General features: G+C 37.8%; 1 protein-coding gene across 1 annotated transcript in view; it reads left to right on the top strand.

Annotated features, from left to right (window-relative positions):
• The window catches only part of LOC140232165 (polycystin family receptor for egg jelly-like), a 61,017-nt gene that overhangs the window by 7,619 nt on the left and 32,602 nt on the right, over positions 1-20,796 (top strand). The window contains exons 2-5 of the mRNA XM_072312306.1: positions 11,996-12,562; positions 13,246-17,578; positions 18,076-18,227; positions 19,310-19,480. Coding sequence (XP_072168407.1) covers positions 11,996-12,562; positions 13,246-17,578; positions 18,076-18,227; positions 19,310-19,480 — 5,223 coding nt within the window. The remainder of the gene's footprint in view (positions 1-11,995; positions 12,563-13,245; positions 17,579-18,075; positions 18,228-19,309; positions 19,481-20,796) is intronic.

Here is a 20,796-nt window from a genome sequence, read left to right as displayed (position 1 = left end):
TTCCCTGCAACATTTGAAAACTAATCTTTATATGACGCTTAAAAAAAGAATCAGGCAAAAAATGTCCGTAGATGCATTACAATCACTAGAAAAGAGCACGTTAATAGACAATAATAATAATAATAATAATAATAATAATAATAATAATAATAATAATAATAATAACAATAACAATGATAATAGTGATAATGATAACAATAATAATGATAAAATGAAGTAGCTCAGCTGCCAATCCTTAAAGGAGAAATCCACTCCTGAATTTTATCAATTTCATACGAAAGAGAAAAAAATCCCTGCAAAGTGCAAAAAAAAAAATTATAAAAATTAGATAAGAATAAGGAAGTTATGACATTCTGAAATATCGAAAATTTTCGGAGAGCTCTTCTTCACCAGTCTTTTTAAATATTCAAATCAGGATTTGATGATATCATGCTATCACAATTTCTTACCCATTTCATATACAGAAATGACAAGCATTTCATATTTCAGCTCTATAGATGAAAGGCTTGCCTCAAAAACCACCCAAAATAAAAAAGAACAAACTTTAACTGTGATCATTCTTTTTTGCTGTGGAACTTTGCCTTTACCTGTATTAGCTATATAAATATTAAAATAAGAATACAAAAATTCATACATAACATACACGAAAAATTGTGAGGGCATAGCATCTTCAGCTCGTACATTTGAATATTCGTAAGGACTGGTCAAGAAATGTTTTCCGAAAAAATGTCAAATTTCAAAATGTCATATCTTCATCATTTTTATCAGATTTTTTTTGGGGTCATATTTGGAACGTTCTATCGGGATTTTTTTAAAGATCTTTCTTGTAGAGGTTTTTTTTTGTGGATTTTTAAAGTATGTTGATGAAGAAATGCAATACTGCTGCGTAATGTTTAGCCATTTTTTTTTTTCAGATTCCCATTATTGCTGGCATCCCAATCGCATTTTGTGGTGTTATGAAACATGTCATTTTGTTTCACTGCATTTTGACCGACCATACTATGGAGCTTCACTGATGAATGAAATGATAAAACGTTGAAACTGCGTCTATCGCGAAATGATGAAAAATCCTTGAAAAAATATCCGGACCTTGACAGTGATGCGGATCACTTTTTATGTGATGTTGTTAAGGGGCTCATTTCTGACCTTCATGCATACTGAATTCTGTTTTGCATAGAGTGGCAAACCATTTTGCATCAATCGTCATTAAGCAGACGAATGAACAAACAAACAAACAAGCAAACACGGTCGACGTCAACACACCCGTCCTGGTCGCTGAGATTTTAAATGTGATACGTTGATGTATGGGGAGCCAGTGGAGGGATTGGAGAACTGAAGTAATGTGGTCAGATCTTTTTGCAAGGGTCGCAAGCCTTGCAGCTGTATTTTGAATTCTTTTAAGTGGTGCAATACTGGAAGCAGGGAGGCCAACAAGGAGGGAATTGCAGTAGTGAAGATGAGTAGAAACAAATGCGTGAATTAGACGTTCTGTGGAAGACTGATCCAATTACTTACGGATTTTACCAATTTTACAAATACCCCAAGCAGCACAACAATATGAGTTCTTAATGTGTTGTTGAAAGTTCCGATGCTTATCTACAATAACTCCGAGATCTTTGACGGACTGAGAGATGGGGATAGTACTATCTTCAAGAGAAAATGCTGTATGGAGTATGGAGTATAGAAGAGCAGTTTCAGAAAAGCTTCCTTCTTAATAAACACAGTTATCAATAAACATTAGCTTGACGAAGCTCATCTCTTAACTTGTATCTTAAATGGCAATGACAGACCGAAACAAGAAAGAGAATTAAAAGGAACTTATCACGTTGTGCTAAAGATAGTGGAATGTGCATTCAGAAACTATTCAGCTACACGCTTACCATTCAGCGATTACATCAAAGCAAGAACAAAATTGTAAGGTGACTATGCCAATCATCAATTTTATATGTCCCTGTAATCATAATTCAATTCAATTCAATTCAATTCAATTTTATTGTCCGTTTCTGGAAATTTGTTTTGTTTGCATGCATATCCGGTTACATATATATACAAAACACACGTATGAGTTGTAACATAGATACATAGACATGATAGACATTAACCATCCTCCTTTTATTCCCTTCTACACGACTGATTTATGTCAAAAGCTCTTTGTCACACTGGCATACTTCGTCAAAGGACAATTATTTGTCGTGCATGAATACAACTTATATCAGCACGAAACGCGTGTAATTTCGATCATTCACGTTATCATCTATATTATAAGTGGACATGATTAGAAGAGAGAATCGCCCTGAAAAAATGAGATGTCACGTAACTGTCACGTACAACCCAAAGCTCGTCAAATACTTTTCTATCAATTGGCGTTTTAGAACGTTTGAAAAAGAAAAAAAAAAAAAGGGAAAAGTCAGAGAAGAGCGTGAAACCAATGCTGAAATGTTGTTATTGCGTGTGGGTTTGTGTATGTGTGTGTGTGTGTGTGGGGGGGGGGGTGTTTACAATAATTCTTGTCGAGGTGTAATTTCGTGCGTACAGTGTATTTGTGTGTGAGTAAGTGAGTTACACTTCTTTTCTGGGAACAATGTAAGCTATACCCCCACAATTAAGTATCTGTTTGTTTATTTTTTGTAGCTTCCCCTCATATTTACGTCATTTTCAAATATAGATAAGGCATTATACTCTAGACTTATTTATATTCATAGGCCTATCATGAAATATAATTACATATATATATATATATATATATATATATATAATATAATAGACTGACAAATGTGCGAAATTGGCCGGGAAAACTTATATTTAAGTTCAGTCCGATGGATACACTGGGCTTTCAAACTCAAACTATTGATTTATCAGAAGATGTATGTTGCAAATTCAATTTGTGTGGAAAACTTTATTCGTGAAATGAGGATCCCGATACGACTCGCTCCATACTTTTTTTACGCTTTATTGTTTATTAGAAAGCATTATAAATCACAGCGGTTTGTCTCTATTCCTGAAAACATCATTTCATCAGAATCGGTTAACTGCCAAGTTACAGCATACAACCGGACTTTAAGTTATGCTGGTGTAATCCATCAGTTTGTAGTCCTCGCTGCTGTGACAGTAATCACACATGACCTCTACTTCTTTTTCTCTCTATGCATCGCTAAGTGGCAGTCAATGATTTCTCGCTGAAAACACATAAGCGCATGATGTTTGCTTGGCTTTCGTCATGAATGCCACAGTTGATGCTTGCATTCATTGCTTCAATAATGAAACACTGGTGTTCCGTGTCTGCAAAACAAAATTGATGGCGTTTATTAAGGCCTATAGAAACATTTGTTTTATCGTTCGTTTGGGGGAGGCGGAAGGAAAAGGCTTTTTTTTTTTCTCTCTCTCTCACTGTAAATCCGAGTTTAAGTGCAAAACAGACATATCCGCTTTTACCTTAAAGGGGAATTTTGATAATTTTGCATCATGACTTTTAGTAGGCCTAAATATAGGTTTTCCCGGCCAATTTCGCACTTTTGTCGGTCCATTTGATAAAAGGTTCATTCAATTTAGCGAAAATCCTCGTCACTGCACATTCTGTCATTCAAAATTGCAACTTGTTCGTTCAATTTAGCATTTCGGTCAATGAAATTCGCACATGTGCCTTTCGAATTCGTAAAACGGGCATTCAAATTGGCACGTGCTCTTCAGTCATTCAAATTCGCCAGCACTGGCGGAAAATGGTATTTCAGTCATTCAATTTCGCGTATGGGCAGTCAAATTCCAGATATGTTCATTCAAATTGGCGTAATGTTATTTCTATTTTGAAAAGGTGAGAACCGTGATTTATGCGTATTTAAATGTGAATTTTTGTTTCATCCACACACTGTTAAGTACATAGTAAAGGTATCTTTGACCCTAAATAACTCAAATTTGTTGTTCTGTAACGCTCCTCTTCTTCCATACATGTTATCAGAGCTATACATGCCATGCTTGCACCAGTACCATAGATTCACTTCACTTTCTTATGTCCAGTCATGGCAGCACGAGTTAGATACAGGCGTATCTCTCAAGAAAACAGGGAAAGAATCATAGAAGCTTTTGAGGGTAATAACCTTGACAAATTGATGGCTAGAGCTGATTCAAGAACTTTTATTTATTCCTAATGATAATTAACGCAATCTAGCACCCACCAAACGAAAATAACGAAACATGCAGATGAAAGAAATAATCATGTAAATTGAAACCTCCTTCTCCCAATTATTGACAAAACAAACTTAAGATCAATGTACCTGTGAATGAAATAATGCTATCGAACATTATAAACACATACACTTATTTTGAAAGTACTGTTGCAAAGGTGATATCAGAATAAAAGCATGAACGTGTCTGCTAAATTGACTGCAGTAAATGCGAAATTTGATGCCCAAGAATGAATTCGAATGAACGAGCGCAGCGTTTACGTGATCACGTGACTATATCGTGCTAAATTGAATGAACGATTTGCGAAATGGTGCTTGTCTTACGAATTTGAACCGAAAAAGTGCTGATTCGAATGATGTAAAAGGTAATTTGAATGCTCCAAAATGAATTTGAATGATAAGATTATAAAATTGAAATACCGAACATGCCGTCTAGGCTAAATTGTGCTAAATTGAATGCAGCAATTAGGAATTGGACTGAAAAAAGTGCGAAATTGGCCGGGAAATCGGAAGTGCCATGGTTATAGATTTGTGGAATTCATTGTGGTCCTCGGGTAAACACAAACAAACAATAGTCTGAACGCCCACCCCCCCCCCCAAAAAAAAGTTCATTGATCAAGGATGATGACAAGGAAGTTCATGTATTAAATGGATTAATGTAATTCCATTACAATTATTTCACTTACTTAACAGCTTCATCTGTGTAGAATCTATGCCTGCTTTCTTCCTTAATTTTGCTTTCTTATGTGGAGCTGATATTATGTCACCATCCTTGTTCATTGTAATTTGTTATGAATTTTGAAAATGACCTTCTTATTTCTCGCCCCAATCGCTATAAATTTTGAAACTCTTTACCCAGAATAACAAATTTATAGATGTTCAAATACAAAAGTCTGAAAATCTTCCAGGGGTCTCCTTCGATAAAACATTTCAGATTGCAGCCTGTTAAAAACAGAGAAAATGTTAAAGTATGCGATGATTTAAAAATACGTGTATCTTCAAAAATGTTTCTTGTAATGTAACAAGTAAGGTATGTTATTGAGAAGATTTAAATTTTCTCTATTTGATGATGGCGGTATTCCAAAAAATAGTGAATTGGCGTTCATTTGTTTATTTGTGTGTATGTATAATGTTTAAATAACATAAATATTTATGCGAATGTGCGTGTTTGTCTGCTTTCATTCATTTAGCCATCATTTATCGCAAAATATAATGACCAGGGGCCCGTTGCATAAAAGTTACTATTATGGTAACTTTGCCATCCAATGGTAACTACCATGGCGAAAATACTCAACAGCCAATCAAAATCAAGAATTCCATGGAAGTTACCATTGGATGGCAAAGTTACCATAATAGCAACTTTTATGCAACGGGCCCTAGATATCAAATAAAACGTAAATACTGTATTATTTAGAAACGTGAGGGCGTGCCATTGGTGGCAGACCAATTAGGACCTAATTGAGAGAGAGAAAAAAAAACATAAAAAAAGACGATTATTTTAAATTCTTACAACATTTAAAGCACATTTTTCATTGGAGTGCCAGAGTACATGTGTTTTTTCTGTAAAGTACTTTGAACTGTGGTGAAATAAACCAGTAATGGACCAATTCTGAATGCTGTAAAAAGATGTAAAATACATAGTGAACAAAAAAACCCGCTAAAATAACTAAGTGTGCAGATAGCAAATGAACAGAAGAAACACAGACAGACTGACAGAGAAGGGATACAGACAGGTGAGAGAGAGAGAGAGAGAGAGAGAGAGAGAGAGAGAGAGGAGATCTGAAGAAGTGTATGCTTGCTTACTTAAAGTTTTCATTATGGAAATGAAATGCAAAACCTCGTTCTAGGTTTCATGATATTGATTTGATTCAACCTTGAGCGAACACACTGTAGCACACCTTTTTTTTTTTTTTTTTTTGTGGCACAGACATTGCGATTTGATTTTATCAATGTTACTGATTAAAGTCAGTGAACGCGCACCTCGATTGCCTAGCCACTTCGATATTGTCTGACTAATAAATGCAAGTAGGTCTGGAACAATGAGCCCATATGTCATGAATATTCCAATAACTTGTGTACAGAAACGTTACCGATGTTCTACCAAAAGTAGATTTACTGGATGAATAATACTTAAAGGACAAGTTCACCTTTATAAACATAAGGATTTAGAGAATATAGCAATATTAGTAGAACACATCATTGAAAGTTTGAGGAAAATCGGACAATCCGTTCAAAAGTTATGAATTTTTGAAGTTTATATGTGAACTTGTCCTTTAATGATTTTGAGAGTAAAACACAAATTTGTAGATGATGAAGTGGTTAGATATGTGTTTATAAAATTCTGCGATACATTAGCCCAAAATCATGCACTAAAACATTGTGACAATTTGTTCAAAACCACGATAGTAAAGCGCCATGAGCACCGAAATGTGGACTTGTGAGCCATACAAGTAGCCACGATTTTATATTATTAATATTGTTATTATTATCATTCTTTTTATTATTATCATTATCATCATTTTACACATGACTTTGATTGATGTTGAAAGCTTCTATCTACAATAGGTGTAACAGACCTGATAATAGCTTCAGCCTGATATCGTTAGCGAATAGTTGTATGTCCCTGTGAGTTAACATCTGTGTAGGCAATAAGAGCAGCATCGAAAAGTAAGACTTCGTGCTGTAAATGAGTCGACATATTTCCAGGACCAAAAACACAATTAAAACAGATCAATGTAATTCAAAATGAATATGAACATAGATATTGATAGTGGAGAAGAAAAGTGAGCAAGACCAGTGCATGCATTTAGACTCATATGAACCATTTGTTCAAAATCATTGCGGTATTGGTATATAAAGGTCCAGGGGGTGTTTCATAAAGCTGTTATTAAAGTTATGAACGACTTAAGAACGACTGGTGATCATTTCTTGTGCTGAATTATTGAAATTCTGATAAGTTAGCACATCAGAACTGATCACCAGTCGTTTGTAAGTCGTTCGTAACTTTAAGAACAGCTTTATGAAACACCTGCAGGGAAAAAGCCAGTAGGAATGTGGACCACTCAATAGACTGGACTTACAAAAGACAAAAAGGTAAAGTAAAAGTTTGCAATTTTGACAAAAGCCCTCTTGTAACCTGCTATCCACATGTCATGTTTATTGTTCAATTATTCTTAAAAAGAAGACATTGGGCCTACCTATGCACGTATGCACGTATGTACAATGTACCCTGCACACAGTCTATGCGATATCAATATAGGGTGCAGGATTCTTCATCGGGTAATCAATTAGCATATAGTTAATGCAGCTGAGCGTCCGTGGTTCTCTTGTCAGTTTCCCCTCTTGCTGATGAAAGTCAAATTAGATAGACAGCCATCATGGTAGTCAAGGCCTGATGAACGAGGTCGGTTCTTTGTCAGTGGCGTCACATATTCATAATTCAGGAAATAATATCATCGTCGCAACATTGTGAAGAGACTGTTTTTCATGTTCCTCATTGAAGCGGGGAGGAGCGGTTCAGTGGTGGCAAAAAAAGAAGAAGTATGCAATATCAAATAATTTGATGAGTTAACTCAGCACATGATATAATTATTGAAATCCTCGAAATTATGAAGACTTACCCTTCGTGATCAATAGGGACTGAGGAAAAGGCGGAAAGACTGAAAGAAAATCGGAGAGAGAGAGAGGTAATTCAAAAGGCAGGGTATAGAGGCACTTATCATGTACCCTGGCATGAGGTACTTGAATATCAATACAATACAACCATACTATTACGATGTACAGATGTCTTCGTTTTGTTGTAATTATGTAATCATTATTGTATAGCCATTCATGATTATTATGATCATTATGATAATCTGGTATATCATCGTATAAGCTTGACAACAATCAGTTTTATCATTTTCATCATTCATGTAACCTATTACGGTAATTACACTCACAATAAATGAAATGTATTATTTCCAATAAAATGACTTTTCAGAAGCTGGAACTTATGTTCTCCAATACTGTTTGTCCGTAGAAGAATATCTACGGTATTTGCCATGATATGACAATGATCCCCGTGTGTGGTATAGAGTCATACATGTGAATTGAGTGTTTGTCTCTATATATGTCTGCGCAGTGTTATGAATATTATAACTTATTGTCAGAGCGGGTTCCATATAACTGACGAAGGTTCCAATAAATCTGCTCAACTTTACAACTCCACCGAAGTCCTCATCTGAGGTGTTCATCAAGTATCAATGGGTTGGCGGGTGGCCGTGGGATCGATGAACCTCAAACTCGGACCGATCAATGACATATAGTAGGCCTTTTACACCCACCTCAATCTGTTCCCCTCAAAGTTCAATCAAGTTTCCCTCAGAAAAGGTGAAATTGTAACCTTTTTCCCCCTGTTTTGCTCATTATTCATTTATGTGATTTTCATCTCCTAAAGAAGATAGAAAAAACGCGTCCTCTCTGATTGGTAAAAATTTATTTCTTCTTTTTTTTTCCTCATTAGTGAAATAGTTCTTAGTTTTTTAGCGATGAAGATCTATGGGTAGCAGACATTTGACACAACATGTATACATGAGGTAAGAGCTTTATATTGTGTTTATCTATCAAAAGTCTTTGATATATATGTAAATGTATATTTATATGTAAATATATATATATATATATATATATATATATATATATATATATATATATATATATAATATATTAATCGAACTTATCTTTGACAGAAGTCAGCGTTTGTAACGATCTACCAGACACGACATCCTATTTTGTTCAATGTTTCTAATAAGACTGAGAAATTGAATCTCAAGAATATTGTCTTATCACAGTTCAATTGAAATATGATGAGCTAGAGAATATTCAGCTGCCAAAGTTACCCCTCTTTCGACCGCTCGTGAACAGCTGAAAGAAACACTTTTGTCGTTCATTACATCCCCCTCCCCTATGAAAATGAAAGTCAGTATAGTGCTGAAAACATGCCTCTTTCTACCACGATAAGAAACCATCTGAGAACAAATGTTAGTGAATTGAAAGGGGTCGATAGGATATAAGACTCATGGACTCTTTGTGCAGACGACAATCAAAAACAACATGGGGAATTGCAAGTTTGGTGAGTTTCAGTGCCAGCTGCGCGATCTGTTTACCGTGTTTACCGCGGGGTCACCACATAATCTGTCTTGGCATAAATCTACGAATGGCCAAAGTTGCTCATATGTGGCCAAATGAGAGTTTCAAATCCATTTCATGAAGTCTCTCATAAGTGTATAAGTGTGTATAACACTTCCATGAAACGGACCCCTGGTACGACACTGTACGATGACTCTGGAGCGGGTAGCTCTCACGTTGAAACTTAGTGGCAAAGCATCCGTGGTAAGCTATAGGGGAGTATCCAGCTACAGTGACTCCTTGCGCGCTAAATATTATCATCAGAAATGACATCAACGACTCCGTAAGCAAACTTGAAGAAGGGGGAAAATGGACATTTTTATTACGCAGCCAAATTTAGAAGAGTATAGATGTTTCGTAAAAATCAGCCATAAACATAGATAAAAAGGTAGTTGAACTTTAAGGTTACAGCCTTGACCACAGAAACCAAATGACATTTGGTCATGATGTCATCATAGTGACTTAACTACTCTCCGATTAGTTTGTGCACAAAGATGTCATTAAAATAATGTTGGTGCTCGATAATCTACTAACCCCTCACCTATAAAAGACAACTTTCGATGTACAGTACAACAATAGATATACTTCTTTTTTATGATCTTAATCAAAATAGATATAGCTAAGAGTGAAACGAGAGAAAGTCAAAGAAAGAGTAGTGAGACAATGACAGCACCACTTCTCCATTCTACAATCTCCATTACCATCTATAGCACTGTTTTACGAGAACATGTGGAACTTTACCAGTCTGTCTTTTTTTTTAACGTCCTATTTGTAGTTGTCTGTAATATGCTACAATATTCCGATCTTTGGAAGGGAATATCTCATAACCATGATGTAGACGTATATCTTGCAGCTGTCAAAGTCTCGTGAGGGAATTCTAAGCCCTGAACTGCTGAAAATGAAATGAAAGCATTACATTTTATGCTGTAATGCCTTGTTGTTGGATGAAAGGGATAGAGTGCAAAAGTTTGAGGAGGGAGCTGCAAAATTGTTTTAATAAGGGATGAAATTAACAAAAACAACAACTTTAAATCAAACGAATACAGCAGATCACGGCTTGTATAAGATAGCGAAAAGGAATGAAGAGGGAACCACATATCTACATGTGAAGATCAATGCAGTGTTAATACCACGAGAGCATCTCCCTAATTTCTAAATTATTTCAGCTAGAGCTTATGAACTGCTTAGCAACAAGATGGAAACAATCTTTTATTTCACTGTTGTTGGGTTCAGAGCAAGAACTGTGGATGGTAACGTGTTGAAGGGAAGGCAATATACAATATTCAGAAGCACTCCTCGAAATAGGATGAGTTGGACAGATAATGGCACAGAAGGACACGCATGCGTGGCGTTGCTATAGCGACGGTCATTCAGCGTGGTGACTGTAGCACTTTACTACCCTTTTTTTCCCTATAGCATGACGGGCCGCTTCTGCCATTGTCAGTCTTTTCACTTAGATAATTAAAAATATTTAATTGATGTCGATGTAGTTGCGGTTTATCTACGCAAATTTGCTCCTTTACATTCTGCCAAAAACAAAGTATTTTATTGAATTGAATAACATGTTTAACATTTAAATTTGACAGTCATGATGGGTACCTGAGCCCTGAACAGAATGACGATTAGATCTAACGGACTGGTCAGGATTATGGAACGGGATATAGTGTAATATATTTAAGTATTAATTAAGTAATATCTAAGTATTAATTAAGTATTGATTTGGCATTAATGAAGATATCAATGTAGTAATTTGAAAAATAAGATTGAATTGTATGTTTTTAAAGAACATGGTCACTAAGAAAGCAAATAATGCCCGTCAGCAAGCAACAACAGGACCCCTGTGGACTCAAGTACCCTACAAAGGGTTAAACAATAAGAATGAAGTGCCTTGCCCGAGGCCACAGCCGCTGCTGCAGGAAGACTCAAATCAGGATCTCATAATTGCGAGTCTTTGGTCTTAGCCACTAAGCCTCAACTACCTAAATGCTGTTCTTGCGACTGTTCTTGTTATCATCGCGATATTTCACTGAGCCTGTCACTGCAGATTCGATCATTACCTTTTTTTTTTATTCTTCATACTCCACTGACAGTTATCACAAGATCTATGTCAAATGAAAAAAAAAAAAATCATTGCACACTTTCGATGCTCATAAAATATTTCCATCCGACGTCTCATGTGTTTCATTGTATCACATTTTGTCTCAACATTTTTCTACTTATATACATGTCAGAAATGAAATGCAGAAATAAAAACTGAACTGAACTGAACTGAACTGAAGTTCTAATAGGTAATCATGACAGTAACAAATTGTGGGCTGTATGCGCAGCTCATACGCACACATATTACTCGTTAATGTTGGGTTGCATACCATAGTGCTGTGCGTTTTTCATCAAAATCAATACAGCCTTTTCTTACTGATATTCTCGTATTGCGTTCCTTTATGATAATCAATTGAGTTCTTATCACACGCTATCTGTTTATCAGTAATTTGTGACATAAACCACCCTTTTTATATTATGCGCGATTTTCTTTTTTTTTTATTAATTGCACTTAAACTTCTACATGGAAAATGCGCTATAACTTATAACACTAGATAACTACAATTAACACCATGTCTTTATTTTCTAAACAATCGAATTCTTCACAGATGATAACTCCATCTACAAATGGCCCCTGCCCCTACGCCACTTGCTATATGATGAAACAGAACGCCCTCTTGACGCACCACAAACTTCACCAGGCTGCCTCAGCAACATTGCCGAGTGCAGTAGAGGGTTCAGCGCCCTTGTCAAGTTCACGCCCGACCCTGCCTACTTCTTTCAAAATGTCACGTCCATAGACTTTGTGCCGTTATTTAAGAAAGGAGACTGGCCAGATCTTATGCCGGGTCTGGCCATTCGCTTGGTTCACGTTGTCCTGAGTAACGAACTCAGCAGGCAAACAGGCGACTTTGAAGTACGGATTCAGACAGGAATCCACACTTGGACTGCATCATTTCGAGCCCTACTGGGATATCCGATCCTTGTTGGAGTGACTTGGAGACAGGATATTGGTCTTGACGCGTACGTCGATGGTGTCTGCATTGGATCCGTTTCGGAACCCAGTGCGCGCGAAAACGTTGTTGACGGTGGGGTTCCGTTCATGCCAGCCGACACGCTACGATTCGCGGACTTCTTGTGGCCTGTCCAGACATTGAACGAAATGGACGGGGAAGGTATTGTCACTAGTGTTATCTTTTTCACCACTAGTAGCAGGGATTAAATCTTAATTGTGCTAATGTGAAAGCCAAATTTTGCACATTCTGCAGCACCACAAGGTACTGGTAGGCCATTGATGGACAATTGGACAATCTTTTGCAGAAAAATTCAGCCAACTATCACAAGGGGTAAGTGGGTGTCGACCAAAAAGAAGCGGTCGTTTGTCAGAAGACCATTGCTCCTGCAGTAGGAAAGTAACAATTCATGCGATACAGGATTACATCTTTTGGCCGCAGTTGCACGTTAAAGGTTAAAGATGAATCGAGGTTAAACTGTCTTTGTCAACATTTTGAAAGGCATATAGAATCGACCGTATTTCAGCAAATGATTTTTAAAATCTTTGAAAAGCCTGAAGAAAGATGATAACACTGAGCTTTTGTGATATCATGTTGCATTTCACGTTAGCCTTAAAAATGGTACCTTTAGTAGACCATTCTCCGCTGATGTAATAATTTTAACGTATTCTGGGCTTGCGTAGGTAAGCATGGTATAAGTATGCTATTCAGTCTTATTTGAATACATCAAAGTCTTTATAATTACCATTAAAAAGTAATATATCTTAATCATATAATATAGGGAAAGAGCAAAGCATAAATTCATGCGACACCTAACAATGGCAAACATTGATATTTCCCTACAGATGAATTGTTGACGTATTATTTGGGCTGTCTGGACCTGAATATCTACTCCAACGTGTTCCTCGGAGACAAGATGTCATTCCCATTGCAAGGAATCGTCTGGCAGTGCCGAAAATATTGCTGGCAGAGAGACCACAATTTTGCCTTTGTGAGCGATACCCAATGTGCTTGCGGGAGCGAGAGGGCGACTACTCCAGAATCTGCGCCACCAAGGTGCGGCTCGACATGCCCAGGGTATACAGCATTGCCATGTGGAACAACAAGTAGACGGGCAAGTGTTTATCTATCGACAAGTCTCCGCAAGGGTACAAGTGACGAAAAACATGCAAATGTATTTGACCAGATTTTACAAAGTCATATTGCTGATGGCATGACAGAAGAAGAAGTTCGTGATCAACACAAATACCGAAGGCGTTACAGACGGAGCGCTACAAGTTACGAGGAGGAGAGTGAATCAGGTAACATCCATCATAGGACTCGCAGAAGCGCTGAATTTATTGAGGTTGGCGATATCCTTGGTTTGAGTGGCGAAAGTGTCAATGTAACTTACTTGATGCATTCAGCTACTGACACGGTCACCTGCGCGTGGGATTTTGGAGATGGATCAACGCCTGAGACTCAGACGGAAGCAGACCGGAAAAGCTTGATTCCCCACGCATTCTCAAATCCTGGCTCATATACTATTGATGTCAATTGTGGAACGATAATATCAGACACTGCAAAAGCAACTATCACGGATTCACTCGGAGACGCTACATTTAGTATGCAACAAACAGGGCAAACTCCATCACCATCAGAGGACGTCACACTGACTGTCACATTATCATCTGGCACCTGGCCAAGTGGGCTGACTTTCACTCTGAATGGAAAGGAAAGTCCCTTCATAGGGACAGGAAACACGTTCATGACAACTTGGGATCCACATGACTTTGGAACGTTTCTCTTAAATGCGACCTTGTCAAATGGAATCGAACAGGACATTACTCTCAATGCAAATGTCATGGTCGGAGTTACAATCTCTGGGCTGCAGATCTCGTCTCCCGGTACAGCTGGCACCGATAAACCAGTCGCGATTACGGTCTCTTTAACCACTGGAACTGGCGTAACTTTAAACGTGGACTTTGGAAACGGTAATACTGTACCTGATGAGGCTTTGGTCGATAATGCCATGACATGGACTCAGACGTATACATCAGCAGGAGAAATGATCATTACAGCTACGGCATCAAACGCTCTTGGTTCCATAACTGACAGTGTGAGCCTGCTCATTAAGCATTCAATAAAGGGACTGCAACTTTCGGCAAATCCAGACGACGTAGACGTCAACGATCTTGTAACCGCAAGCCTATCGACCTCAGGCATTGTTCAGAGTATTGAGAATGTGTCGTGCACAATCTATACTGGCGATGGTCGTCAATTTGTCGATGCTGACATCACACTGACAAATGCATATCTATTCTCCAGTCAGTTCAACTACTCAGTGGTTAAGCACGAAGGAGCCACGATCTCTGCTACGTGTGAAAATGACGTTAGCAATGAGACAGTTGAAGTAACGATCGCTGTTGGAAGGACCATCCAGTCGTGCACCATTCAAACTCCAGTTGGTCTCAAGATATCGGAAGGTAATGGGACAGTAATTTCTGTACAAGGTGGCTACGATATATCAGTCACAGTCGACTTTGGAGACGGGTCGACAGAAATGGCTTCGTCTGATGTTCCGGGTGATATAGAAGTTACTCATATGTATAGTGCTACGGGAGAGTATAACATTTCTGCAACAGCCTCTAATGCCGTCACGTCCTCTCTTGATTGTTCGCCAAGTAATGCTACTGTCGTTGTTCAGGAAAATGTGCCTGCAGCAACGCACTTTACACTGACCGCGTACCCTTCCACAATAGACCTAACAACAACGGAGCGCATAAACTTTACGTTGACCTTGGATTCCAGCCAGCCATTAACGGATGACATTTTCGTGACATTTCTTTTCAGCGAACATTGCACCTGTAGCTTATCCATACCCTTATTGAGTCACGATACAACCACGGCAGCTATCTATAATGTGAGCGGCAGTTTCCTCGTCACTGCTATCATTGCTAATCGTGTCAGTGCAGTTGTCAAACAAATTTACGTCAGTGCAAACTATCCTTTGAGCAACTTTTCCATGACGCCTACCAGCGATGTAATACTGGCAGTTGGTGAGGATCTTACTGTGACCGTAAGTCCAGGAAGTGGTACTGAAATCAAAACCAATGTCACATGGGGTGACGGGACTACTGATGGAAACCAAACAGAAGATGCAGTGATGGTAACATTCTCCCATGCATTCCAAAGTCCAGGAACTTACTCTGTTTGTACCACGGTTAGAAACGATCTGTTGGAGACCCCACTTGAAGAGTGCATAAATGCTGAAGTATTGTACCCTGTGGCAAATCTTTTAATCACATCCGAACCGCTTATAATAACATCTCCTGCACAATCGATCATCAAAATCAGTCTGCAACCGGGAGCCAATGTTCCAACTCAAATGACATGCTCAGTGGATTATGGGGATAGTACTATTACACCCTATGAGGATATTGACGTGAGTCTGCCGTTATTAGTCCCGATGAATGAGTATAGCGTACGTGTTCAGAATTATAGAGCCGTAGTCAACTGTAGTAACCTCCTGGGTGCTGTTGAGTACCCTCACGTAGTTCAGGTAAAGAAACCAATCGATGAGATATTTGAATTACAATTGTTGGAAAAATTCCTTTGGCTCGAAGATAATGGGACAACGGCTCACGTTACTTTGTCTGTAAAGGATGGAGAGAAAATACCATTCGGTAAAGGAACATTTCTGTGGAACAACGGAAGTGGAAACATATTGACAGAGCATAAAGAATTAGACTCTGTTAACACCGAGTATCTGTTCAGTTTCCAAGATGAAGGAGCATATGTTCTTAGCGTAAACATTAGCTACTATTCTGGCCTATGGCAAGGCAGCGTGGAAACTGATCTTACTATTGCAGAGGAAAGGTCTTTCGATGTTGAAGTTCAAGTCTATGAGGGTGGGCAGTGGATGTCGGGACAAGGACCAAACTTCACTTGGTTTCATAAGGATAAAGAATTGAAGTTTAGCCCAATTCGACCATACAGTGATTCGGTATATAGATGGGACTACGGTGGTCAAACGAATGGTAGCGGACATACATTTCAACATACATACAGCAACGTTGGTGTGTATGCTCTTCGCGCGTACGCCATACATCCGTTGTATGAAGACTCACGTGTGATATTCATTCATATAACATCAGGATTCGACTTTACGGACGTTGATATAATCGATTCAGGCAATAAGGATTTAAAGTTAAAAGCATATAGTAAGTTGAACATGACACTGGAAGGTGATGGATTGGATGCACCTCTCTGCATTTTGTGGGTGTTTTGCAACGAAACGCTGTATTTCTCTGGACCACCTAATTGTTATAACGCCCCTTACGACTACTACGAGCCAGGATTGGTGTGGACTGCGGATGGCCAAGTCTTAACCCACGTAGAGTTCAACACCCCAGGAGAGTACAACATTACCATAATTATTTCAAACAACATTGACGTCGATCAGCATCGCACTATTACATTAACGATAACCGGATGTGTACGCCCTCCTATGGTGTCCATCCAAGGAGCTGCACAAAATATGATGTACCCGAAATTCTCCTATCGTTCCGACTACGTGCGTCTCAGTTCGACCGTTAGTCTCGAGTGTTATGGGCTGGAACAAAAGCCCCTCTTTCAGTGGGCAACATACGACATGGACACGGATGAAGCAAAAGATCTCGATTCAGAAAATTATCCAAATTACGACTTCCCACCCCGGACATTTCCCGTGGGATTCTACAACGTTACAATGACAGTGACGATTACGGAGACGAGTCCACCGCTGTCGGGGTATGACTATACGTACATGCGAATCAACGCCTCGGCCCTGGTTGTAACAATAAGCGGTGGGATTGCTCGAACGGTCAACGGATTGAAAAATATCACCCTCGATGCCTCAGAGTCTATTGACCCTGACGTCACAACACAGAACTTCGCAAACTGGACGTTTATTTGGCGGTGCGAAAGAGGAACCCAACTGTCCACCCCGGTCCCCACAGTACCCTCAGCCAGCAATGCCATCTGCGAATCGGATAGCATGCAGCGTATACCAAATGAAACTGAAATGACTCTGACGCTGCGCCTGGCGGTCAATGCAGAGTATAAATTTGAAGTTGAAGGTGTCCTCGGGTCAAGATCAACGACGTTTCCTCAGACCATCATCACAGTTGACGGGGATCCAGTCGTAGCCTCCATCATGTAAGAAAGATGCTGTTTTATATCTATTTTTTTTTTTTGGAAATAGGCGTTAATCAATTCAATTTAATTAAATTAAATCAAATTCAGTTTATTTTCATACTTCTCTTATATCAATAACATATCAAAAATAACAGCACAAGTTCTTTTTTTTTACCTTGTCAACAATATACAAAAAAAAAAATATACGTACATGATAGCAACACAGTAGTTATAAAGATAAACGGTCGTCCAGTTTATGAGGTGTATATGCAAAAACCCTCGTCCTGTATCAAAAGTGTGTAGATGCGTCAGTTTGATCCAAATGTTTAATAGCCAGTTAGTCAAATTTTGACGGGTGGTATAGTGTTTCCCGTCGACTAGTTTTGTAGTTCAGTGAATTACTTATGTAGTCAGATTTAAAAAAACAGCATTTAAGTCTACGTCCTTAGATGGATTTGAAGAAAGGTTGTATCTTCTTAGTAACTCTAGAGCTTGTTCCTATTTTTTTATGAACTCAGATGCAAGCAGAATTGCCTATCAAAGGTGAACCCCACATCGCCGCTGGGATACGAAGCCAGATGCGAGAACTGCGACACTAAAAACGCCACTTTTCGATGGGAAATGCAAAAGAACGAAGTGAAAGTCAATCTGGCAGATATTGCAGAAACAGGTATTCACACTTTAGACGGACGACTGTTGCGAGAACCTCATACAACTCGGTATCCAAAGATACACTGCAATATTCAAATACCAACATTTGGTACAAGGATGAAAAGAAAGCTCAAAAGTCAAAATTCAGTTATTGACATGGGAAACCCGCGACAAAAACAAGGTCACGTGATCGAAAGTCATCACGCGACGTGTAAAAGTGTGTTTATTTCATAGGATTGTGTATTTTCGGAAGAACTCAAAATAAGGAAATTGGTCAAGTATTATGGTGTGTATCTGTGTATATGTGTGTGTATCTTCTCTCCCTTTTACAAAATATATATACACAGTTTTATACTCTATATGCTTATATGCACTCAGCAAAAAGAGAAAGTGAATACTTTTTCCAATTCATGGTTCTCATTCAAGAACAACATAAAAATTGATTTATCATAGACCATATTTAAGGAAATTAATTGGCTATCCACCTGGTAGGTTGATCAAGGGAAACTTGCGCATAAGTGAAAACATTCGTTTTGGCCCTCCAAACTACAAAAGTAAAATTTGCAGAAAGTCACATTTTGTCATTCATTTTCAAATATCCTTCAAGATAGCAATCATAACGAAAGCCTAATTTAACAGTGAGATACATGAATGATAAACCAGAAATAAGTTTTCATTATCTAAAACATTAATATTTAGCTTAATAGTCTACGAGAAATCTGAACATAAAAAAGTGTTAACTTTTGTCTTTTTTTTTTTGCTGAGTGCATATGTACCAGTATTATGTTTATTTCATACAATTGCGTCTTTTTGAGAGAACACATATGAAACACAAAATAAGGAAATGGATCAAGTATTATGTTGTGTATCTTCTCTTCCTTTGACAAAATTTATACGTATATATATATATATACATATATTAATGTATGCAATTCATATATACTATATATACTCATATTCTTAATTATTATTATATGACAGAATTGTATGTCCCATACATCCAGGGAAAAGGACGAAGTTAACGACTGCGCGTTTCCTGATTGCAGTATGTCAATACTGTACGCCTACATATACCCTTATGTTGTTTATGTCCCTCTCAAGATCTGACGAAGAGCGGTCTTCTGATCCTTGCTGACAAACTAGAAGGGGGCCAGTCGTACACAATTTGGCTCTACATGCAGGAACCTGGCAAACGAGAGGGATTTACTGCTGTGAAATTCTTCACAAACCTAACGCCCCGGGGTGGAAGCTGTCAAATTTCACCTACCATCGGTAAGTGTTAGTAGAAGAATTAAGAGGACTATGTTCTCTATATCCGTATATAAAGGAAGTGCATTTTCCCTCAGAGCTTATAGGTTAATTATATTTAATTTTGTTCCCTCCATTAGAGAAGAGTTTTTAAGGTGAATTCAAAGCTAATTCTATGATGTAAATGGTCATAAAAAATGGAATAAGTTTTCACGGAAGTCTATGAAAGGATTTCATGGAACAGTGACGATGCCATTTCACAAATCTTTGATTGAAGAAGATACACTACGTCATTACAAGTCGATGATAGTCAGTTTCGAGCGAGTTAAGCAATTTTTCTAGATATAATTCCGAACAAGGAAATATATTGAGGATTTGTGCGTATGTCATTGGAAGACTATAGTAAGGCGTTATCACCGTATTCATTTACATGTTGAACTTTCACTATATATCACCCACCGTTTCATTGTTTTATATCAAATGAAAAAAAAAATCAATATATATCCACATATACGACATCCACACTTTTCAAAGAACAATCTTTATGCATAAATCAGTATACGTCTAATCATCCCCATTCAGTGTTTAATAATTTCTTCATCCCTTTCTAATTTCAATTCTCTCATCTTTTTAAGAAAGGGTTTGGAGCTTCGCGTACGCAGGGCAATCATTAAACTTACAATTTTTTATACGCACACATACAGGCACACACATATCTGTATACCGTATACATACACGCACACAGCACTTTTCATCCCCATTCAGTGTTTAATAATTTCTTCATCACTTTCTAATTTCAATTCTCTCATCTTTTTAAGAAAGGGTTTGGAGCTTCGCGTACGCAGAACAATCATTAAACTTACAATTTTTTTATACGCACACATACAGGCACACACATATCTGTATACCGTATACATACACGCACACAGCACTTTGCTATCTACACAAACTCTCTACATTTTGCATCATGCTGAACCATTCCCCATCATGTTTCCCCACTTGGAATCTGTTTGATTAGTGGTGACTGGTATATTATCTTTGATTGTATTATGTTCTGTGCATAATGTGAGACAGTTATCTTCGCCAAGCACGTGATAAATTTAATGGTCTCCTGCATTTCGGTTGCTCTTAGATTTATTTCTTTTTGAACAGCAATTCTATGAAACCTTATTTTTATTTCAATGCATAAAATACACCTGCTCGTAATCATTTTGTATTAATCGATAAAGAAAAACAGTGTGGTTCATTTATGTTGACCATCAACCTGTATCCATGCAATTCATTTCAAATATTAATAAATAACTTTTCTGTTATATTCTTGTTTGAAAAAGGAATACAGA

Source organism: Diadema setosum, chromosome 8, assembly GCF_964275005.1.
Source record: "Diadema setosum chromosome 8, eeDiaSeto1, whole genome shotgun sequence".
Taxonomy (NCBI): Eukaryota; Metazoa; Echinodermata; class Echinoidea; order Diadematoida; family Diadematidae; genus Diadema; species Diadema setosum.
Note: the sequence above shows the minus strand (reverse complement) of the source record. Positions and strands in the feature narration are given on the sequence as shown.